The sequence below is a fragment of the Musa acuminata genome, chromosome BXJ1-1 (assembly GCF_036884655.1).
Source record: "Musa acuminata AAA Group cultivar baxijiao chromosome BXJ1-1, Cavendish_Baxijiao_AAA, whole genome shotgun sequence".
Lineage (NCBI taxonomy): Eukaryota > Viridiplantae > Streptophyta > Magnoliopsida > Zingiberales > Musaceae > Musa > Musa acuminata.
The window spans coordinates 15799695-15808780 of record NC_088327.1 but is presented as its reverse complement, the minus strand read 5'-3'; the positions used below and the strand labels follow the sequence as shown (position 1 = coordinate 15808780).

General features: G+C 37.2%; 1 protein-coding gene across 3 annotated transcripts; it reads right to left on the bottom strand.

The window, feature by feature from the left end:
- Positions 1–204: 204 nt before the first annotated feature.
- Positions 205–5858, bottom strand: LOC135587280 (cell division cycle 20.2, cofactor of APC complex-like). 3 transcript variants are annotated; one of them, XM_065078516.1, is made up of 5 exons: positions 5743–5858; positions 3993–5381; positions 2248–2446; positions 1398–1450; positions 205–262 (listed from the first exon to the last, which is right to left on the bottom strand). In XM_065078516.1, exon 2 carries the CDS (start codon positions 5339–5341, stop codon positions 4106–4108), a length of 1236 nt encoding a protein of 411 aa, XP_064934588.1. In that variant the 5' UTR covers positions 5342–5381; positions 5743–5858; the 3' UTR covers positions 205–262; positions 1398–1450; positions 2248–2446; positions 3993–4105. The 3 variants fall into 3 exon arrangements, with proteins under 3 accessions (XP_064934588.1, XP_064934593.1, XP_064934579.1); XM_065078521.1 differs by having other exon boundaries at positions 5697–5856; XM_065078507.1 differs by having other exon boundaries at positions 3993–5856.
- Between the last annotated feature and the right edge of the window lie 3228 nt (positions 5859–9086).

Sequence of the window (9086 nt, the reverse complement as noted above, 5' to 3'; positions counted from 1 at the left end):
TTTTGTCTTTCTTAACAGAAAGACTAATAGAAGTCATAATTCTTGTATAGTAATTGTCAATAATTGGCAAGCAAGGTTACAGAATGTTAAGGGGCAAGCCAGAAGAGCAAGCAAAAAATAATGACTTTTCAATAATCAAATTTGAGAAACCACTAAAGATATTCTCTAGTAAAGGTAATATAATAGCATCAACAAAAAAAGATACTCAAACCTGATTCTCAAATTCTATAAGTGAAGCATCTTTGCTCTGGGTCTCTTTGTCCTGAATGAACAAATAAAGAATGTGCCTTGATCATAAAATAAAAGAAAGATAAACCTCAACATATGAGTAAAGCATCACAAATGGCAGTCTATAAGAAAGTTGCTGCAGGTGAAATTATCTGCATACCATGAACCATGAAGTAATTTGCTAACTTAATCATCATGGTGATTATAATCAAAAGATATTAGGCAAATCTATTATACAAAACTGAAAACAAATGAGGCCTGCACTGATATGATTACTAAGTTGACATAAAGAAGTACATCACGTTGCATATCAACTCATGAATAACATAAAATTTGATATAAAAGAAAAACTGAATCTGGTTAGCATCAAATAAAACTATGTAGCAAAATTCCTATTCAATAAAGCTAGACAAGAATGGACATGATAGATAGGAAGAGCTGTAGAGTTTACTAATGAATCATGATAGAAAGATATATTTTCTGAATTTCAACATTCAATGACAGCCAAAGCAATAATATACTCCTAGATTCTAAACCTCTAGAAATGCACACTTAGAGCAACCATAGAACCATTCGCTGCATCATGTTCAATGGGGGAAATAGAAACATACTTTCGATAAGTGTAATAGCATGAGCTAATTGTGCAAATTCTTCAAGTGATTCATCAACAGCAAATGTATTATATATTCAGTGCCTTTACATTCAACTCCAACAAGGTAGGCTTCCTCTAGACAAACCTATATTCTTAATATGAAAATTCTTTAGTTTTAAAATGATGATAAAATGATCTAAATATCAGTTTGCAATATATTTTGCCAGAAAAGTGTAAAGTGAAAAACACACAAATAAAAGAGAAAAATCAAAGGCTAAAGAAATTGAAATGTGTCTAAAAATATTATTCATGAATGATCTGTGATAAAAGAATATCTATAATGCAATTCAAGAGTGAGATAATGTCTCTTTTTTCTTTCTTAATAGAAAGACTAACAGTCACAATTCCTGTATAGTAATTGTCAATAATTCACAAGCAAGATTACAGAATGTTAAGAGGCACGCTAGAAGAGCAAGTAAAAAACTAGACTTTTCAATAATCAAATTTGAGAAACCACTAGAGATATTCTCTAATGAAGGGCTAATATAATAGCTTCAACAAAAAAAGATATTCAAACCTGATTCTCAAATTCTAATAAGTGAAGCATCAATGCTCCAGGTCTCTTTGTCCCTGAATGAACAAATAAAGAATGTGCCTTGATCATAAAATAAAAGAAAGATAAACCTCAACATATGACTAAAGCATCACAAATGGCAGTCTATAAGAAAGTTGTTGCAGGTGAAATTATCTGTGATGTTAGGAAAATCTAAAGCATCACAAATCTAAAATAGTTAACAAATGCTTGATTTATGATACTTAATCATCACGGTAATTGTAATCAAAAGATGTTAGGCAAATCTACTGTACAAAACTGAAAACAAATGGGGCCTGCACGATATGCTTACCAAGTTGACAAAAAGAAGTACACATCATGTTGCATATCAACTCATGAACAACACAAAATTTGATATGAAAGAAAAACTGAATCTGGTTAGCATTAAGTAAACTATGTAGCAAAATTCCTAATCAATAAAGCTTGACAAGGATGGACATGACAGATAGGAAGAACCGTGGAGTTTTCTAATGCTCCAATTTGAGCTCAATCAAATAGGAAATACTGGACTTGATGCCACTTTTGATTTCAGATCTGAGATTAGCTTTGTTAGGTTGAAAATCTTCAAGCCAAACTAACTAGAATGGTCAAAGCCACACAACTGGGCCAAAATAAGCATGTCAATTAAATGACTCAAAGAAACAATCACTTAAATGTTTCAACTGGAATTATCATGTCAATTTAAACCTTTTACATATGTGATATTAGGAATTAAAATCAATAATCACAACAGCTGCTGATAGCTTATTCTCCTTAAATAAACAGGTAAGGTGGAATGAAGAAATACCAATTCAGAGGTCAGTTTTATACTCACAAGTAGCAGATTAAAACTACAGCACGTGGATGATGAAACTCGTGATAGATGACTGCAACAGCATAATTCAAAATACTGAAACAATAGCCATGTCATTAGTTGGCGAGCATTTGTATGAAACTTAGCAAGCTTCTCTAACAATCTCATGAAGATTGCTACTAGTCTGCTACAATGCAACAGCTAATCAGCAAGAAAAATCCTGCAGACCGAAATAATCACAAATTAGAACGTTCAGACTCAATGAAGATCTTTTTATTACTATAATCTAGAAGGACCAGAACGACATTATCACTATAATCTAGCATTTGTTAACTGTTGGTATCGTAAGCTAATTTTCACAATTTAGAACTTGCATAATATCCTATTTGACTCCATTTATCAAGCCCTATCTTAAGACCAGTAGAAGACAGTCTATTAATGGAAAGCCATGAGCCTCTGTTCATATCACAGAAAAAAAATGTAATAAACAGAATCATAATACCTCATCTTTATCAAACTCATAAAATTATTTGTTTGATATCTCTTTACTATTAAATATTCAATTTGGTTTGCAGTTCTTATAAGTATGATAACTACATTCTACAGAAATTATGATACATCCTTTTAAAATTGAAATATTTTAAGCTTGGATTTCACTCTTGAACTTATATTTTACTTGGAGGTTATTCACTATATAGTAACATATTGAAATCATTTAAGATTACAAATTATACACTTTATAACCAGTTTTTTCAACGGCAAGAAAAGTCTGAAATTCAGGAGGCTACATTACAATCATAAGAAACCTCAACTCAGCAGAAACAAAAAAAATATATAAACAACTACCTCGTTGGTCTAATTATGCATAATTAGCATAAACAAACAAAGAATAAGATCAACATGAAGATTATCAAATTTAAAGAAGGAAAAAAAAACCATTTATCTAAAAAGACAGAACTATAATAGTAGAATGTAACATGGTTAAAAATATTAAAACTAGGACACATAAAATATAGCAACAATGATGTAGGGGTTATAGATTACATGTACCATCAATATGGCAAAGGTTATAGCAATATATGTGCAAAGCTGAAAGAAAAATTGGATACAAAAATCAGACTTGTAGCTGTATCCACATAGGCTCATTTTAAATAGACCTAAAATGCTGTAAAAATTAAAGCATGGTTCTAAATTTTTCATCTTAGGCACTTGCACTCATATCTAAAGATCACAAATCTATAATGCTTGTATGAAAATATGTTGCCTCTTTGATGCCACAAACTTCTCTATGCAATGCTACCAGCAATGGATTTTCTTCTCAAGCACTAAAGAAGTCTTCTGTATTATTCTCATAATATTTTCCAACCATCAGCATTTTCATCATCTAGTGCTTGAGAAGTCAACATGAAGATTCTCAAATTTAAAGAAGGAAGAATTAACAAATCACCTAAAAACATACAACAAGAATGTAACATTGATAAAAATATTAAAACTAGAACACATAAAATATAGAAACAATAATGTAGTGCTTATAGATTGTATGTGTCATCAATATGGTAAAGGTTATACCAAGATATATGTAAAGCTGAAAGAAAAATTGGATACAAAATCAAACTTGCAGCTGCAACCACATTGGTTTGTTATATAATAAACCTATTAAAATGCTGTAAAAATTAAAGCATGGTTGTAATTTCTTACTTAACTTAGGCTCTTGCACTCGTATATGAAGATCTTAAATGTATGATGCTTGTATGAAAATATGTTACCTCTTTGATGCAACAAACTTCTCTATGCAATGCTATCAACAATGGATCTTCTTGTCAAGCACTAAAACTGTTTTCCGTATTACTCTCGTAATCTTTTCCAACCATCAGCAGTTTCATCTTATGACACTAAATTGGGCAAAGGGCATAGTGTTTGCTTTAGGTTTTGGTGGTTTGGGAGTCTCAAAGACATTCCAGAACTTGAGTGTCTCATCTTCTGCAGCAGAAGCTACTACACCACCCAATGGGCTCCCAGCCAAGTAAAGAACACGAGATGAATGACCAAAAAGCTCAGTTTTTCTCGTCATGGATGTGTAATTCCATAGGGTGAGTTGATTGTTTGGAAACCCATGGGAGGTCAGCAATTCAGATTTGTTCTTGTCCCACAACAACGCACAAACTTCAGAGCCGGTATCAATTGAGTTCAAGCAAACACCATTAGCAGCATTCCAAAACTTAATGCAATGATCATTGCGTCCTCCACCAGAAGCCAGCAGATTGCTCCTGGTAGGGCACCAATCAAGGGCCCTCACAGTGGAAGTGTGGTTGCTGATCTTGTGAAGCAATTGATGTTGGCACGGATGGTGATTTGCAACAGCCATGCGGGCGTCCCATATGTGCACAAGTTTGTCCTTCCCTCCGCTTGCCAGATATCGCCCAAACAACTCGGACCATTTAAGACTACAAACTTCAAGTCGATGCCCTTTATAGTCACAGATGGCCCGGTCATCTTTTCTAATGTCATAATCAACAACACTACCATCGGATTTCCCAGTCGTCAAGATTGCATTACTTCTCCAGGCAAGTGAACAAACAAAGGAGTGGCTGTCACCTTGGATCCCAACCAACAGACGTCCTGTTGCTGCATCAACCAGATCTAAATCTGAATTGCCAAATGCGACAGCGAGAACTTTGCCGTCTGGGGACCAGCTGATGCTAGTGACAGGGCTGTTGTTTTCTAAGGCTCGTGAAAACTTCGTACCAGACTTATTCGCAGCATTCCATATGTACACTGTGTCATTGAGGCCAATCGCCAACACATTATTGCTTCCCCAGTCGAGGAGATTCAACCTATCATCATCTATGATGTCATAAGCAGCCAAAACCCTATCTGGATCTTTTGGGATTCGTCTCTGTTGCTTCTTGTGCGGTCGATTGTCCTCGTCAAATTGGCACACCTTGTCGGCCGGTGATTCGGGTGCACTCTTGAATGCGAAAATGCGAGATCTGTTCTTCAAAATACATTGAACAAGAAGTTTTTGGTACGCTGCACTCGATGGGGATTCTATCGAACCATCACGCTGAGGTCTGGAAGGCATGGTTAGAGCACAGCGCGCGAAGTCCATGTCCATCGCCGATCGGACCGGGATGAAGCGGTCGTACTCCACACGCCTGGAACGAGAAGAAGCCATCTTGCCAATCGAAACCAGAACGAGAAACGCCGAGGTGACGAGAGACAATCAAGAAAACCAGAAAGATCGAACTTCCCAAAAGAAACTTGAAAACCCAGACGATCGATAACCAAGAATTGATCAAAAAGAACCCCGAGAACAACAAAATTTCTGACTTTTGGTCACGGAAATTGTCAAGTATATCAACCAAAACGAAACCAAATCATCAAAATTCAACAATATCTTGAACCCTAAAAAATTTCGACAGCGAAGCGAAACGAAACCTCAAGCAAAGGAAAAGGAATGAGATCACCACAACAAGAATCTAAATTCTCCCCTAAATCGGAGGAGAGGACGCTCACTCCCAGCCGACGATCGGTCGAAGCTTTATCCTTTCGTCGGAGAGCAGCTCCGACCTTCGCAGAAAGACGAGATCGCCAAGAGAGCAAAAGGAGAGCCGAGAGCAGAGCGCGCGAGAGCCGAGAGAGGTTATGAGGTTCGCAAAAGGGTGGTCTCGGCTTATATAGACGCCACCGACCCAGCCTTCTGTTATATCGTGAAATCGTGCCGTTATATTCAACCGACCACTGTGTACTGACGTTGAAACGTCCCGTTATGTTTAACTAATAAGGTAACGGCATTGAAATCGCACCGTTATATACACATTAATCACCGTTACGTTACAATTTCTGGAATTCTGTCGTCGAAGAGGTAGCAACAATTGCTTGTAATTGACGGTTTCACTTCAACGACAAAATACGTTAGAGAACAGACTCAAGACGGAAGTAGAGATGAAAGCAGATCATATGTTGATCTAATCAAAGAACTAGTGGATTCTGGAGTTTGATTCTACTGTCTTCAAGAGTTAGATAAAGGCCTAAGACGTGATTTTTTCTTATTTATCTCTAAAAACTCATCATCTTCGTAGCTGATGAGATTATCATTTTTAAGAAATATTTTAAATTGATAAAATTCCTACTAATACAATGAGACATGGTATTTTTTTTACTTGTCTATGTAAAGAAAATCCTAATTTTGTATTTGTTGATATTATCATTTTTAAGTAATACTTATAAACTAATAAAATTATCATTAGTATTATATCTAACAAATAAGATTCTAACATTAATGTTAAACTTAGTAATTTATTTGGACGTAAAAATAATTTTGATTCCAACACATTATACATCTAACGATATCATGAGCTTGTATCGTCTTAAGATACTATACAAAATCAAAACTCAATATCACAATATCATTTACCTTGCTCCGATAAAAATAACTTCCATTGATATGTTTCAAAAATAATTATTATAAAAAAAGGTAAATACCATCAAATATTATGTGATCAATATAATAATAGAATAAGTATGCTCTTGTCCTTGACTTTTATTAGATAGGTTAGATGATTTAATTGTGGAGTTTATCCAAACCAAATATGCCTCACATGGTATCTCCTCCTTCCTCTGCTACTCTCTCTTATATTGATATCACTAGTCTTTTCTGTTGAATCTCAGATTTTGATGATGAAACTAATTGATTGTGTTTAGATATTTAACTGCATTTTTAGTGATGCAGGTCTACTCGATCAGGATTAGACAGTTGACGCAGGAGGAGTTGACGTTGCGCCGGAGGAGATCACGTCAGGATATTGGACGGCAGAAGGCTTCGGACGTCAGGCATCGAGCCAAGGAGAGCGAAATTACGCCAAGGATATCGGGATTGCGGAGGTCAACCGTCGATTGGGCAACAAGCCGCAAGAGAGGACGATGCGCTGAAGAATCGGATGAAGCGCTTGTTAGAACCCTTACAGATTCTAAACTTGGGGTTGATCTCTTCAGGGGATCGGCCTCCTTGGAACTCTATAGGGGTTCCTCCCTCTAAGTTGCTGCTCAAAGGCTGCAGAAAAGATTCATCTATTGCTTATGAAAAGAGAAGGAATACATGGCTATTTATAGGGCTTTTAAACCCTTATTCCTAATAGGACTCCTACTTAAGACTCTTACTTCTAACCAACTCCTAATAGGACTCCTACTCAAGACTCTTATTCCCTTACAACTCCTAATTTTTCTCTTAAGAAAAAACCTCCTACATGAATGTCCCTCTCAATTAGGGCTCTCCTAGTTAGAGTCCTAACAGAATGTCCCTCTCAATTATGACTCTCCTAGCTAGAGTCCTAACAGACCCACCCTCTTCAAATCAGCCTTGTCCTCAAGGCTGAGATTCCATGAACTCAGGGAACCGAGTCTTCAGCTCCTCATATGGTTCCCATGTGGCGTCTTCAAGTGGTAGATTATTCCAATGCACTAGTACTTCAGTAGAGGGATGTCGGTGACGCATCACGATCCTGCGATCGAGGATGGCTTATGGTTGGGCTTGAATAACTCCATCCTCAGTTGTGTTGGGTAGTTGGATCTGGGGTGACTTGTGTTCTCCTAACTTGGGCTTTAGGCATGATACGTGGAAGACAGGGTGAATTTTGACATTCTCAAGTAATTTAAGTATGTATGTCATGGCTCCAATACGCTCTGTGATCTGATAGGGCCCATAAAAACGTGGGGATAGCTTCATGGAGGCTCGAGTGTTGATAGAGAGTTGCTTGTATAGTTGTAGGCAAAGATAAACCCAATCTCCCACTGAAAATTCTCTTTCACTTCGTCGTGTGTCGGCTTGCTGCTTCATTCTGGCTTGAGCGGTAGAGAGATTATCTTTTAACAGTTGTAAGAGTTTGTCCCTATCAATCAATTCTTGGTCAACCTGATCTACCTTGGCCGAGCCAATTACATACTTTGGAATCACAGGGGCTGGTCGACCATACAATGCTTCATAAGGGGCACATTTTGTAGATAAATGATATGTAGTATTATACCACCATTCGGCCCAGGGAAGTCATTTCACCCACTCTTTTGGTCGGTCACTAGCGAAACACCGGAGGTACGTCTCTAAGCACCAATTTACCACCTTTGTTTGGCCGTCAGTTTGTGGATGATACGTTGTGCTCATCTTGAGTTTGGTGCCTTGTAATTGAAATAACTTGGTCCAAAATTTACTAGTGAAGATCTTGTCACGATCACTTACGATGGACCTTGGCATCCCATGCAGTTTAACAATATTTTCTATGAAAATCTGGGCAATACTAGCAGCAGTGTAGGGATTTCTCACGGCACAAAAATGAGCATATTTCGTAAGTCAATCAACCACCACGAGAATCATGCTTTTACCTTTGGAAGATGGCAGCCCTTCAATGAAATCCATGGAGATGTCAGTCCACACTGAGTCTGGTATGGGCAATGGTTGTAGCTTCCCTGGATTTGTCACAGTTTCACCCTTGTGCTGTTGACATACATCATATTGTGCCACATATTCAGCAATAATTTTTTTCATCCCTCTCCAATAAAAATTTTGCTTCACTCTTTTGTAGGTTCTTAGGAATCCAGAGTGCCCTGTTGAAGGTATGAAGTGCATTTCATGCAAGATGATTGTGATGCAAGGGGAGTCAGGTATAAGCACAATGCGACCTTTGTAGCGTAGATCCCTCGAATCCCAGGTGTAGTGGGCTATTGCACTTGGATCCTCCTCCAATTTTTTTATGATGTTACTGATCTCTGGATCCTTCTTCCATTCCTCCCTAATGTTCTCGAGGAGACCGGTGGTAGGAAGGGAGATGGCTGAAACCTTAGCTTGTTCAGGTAGCCGTGAGAGTGCA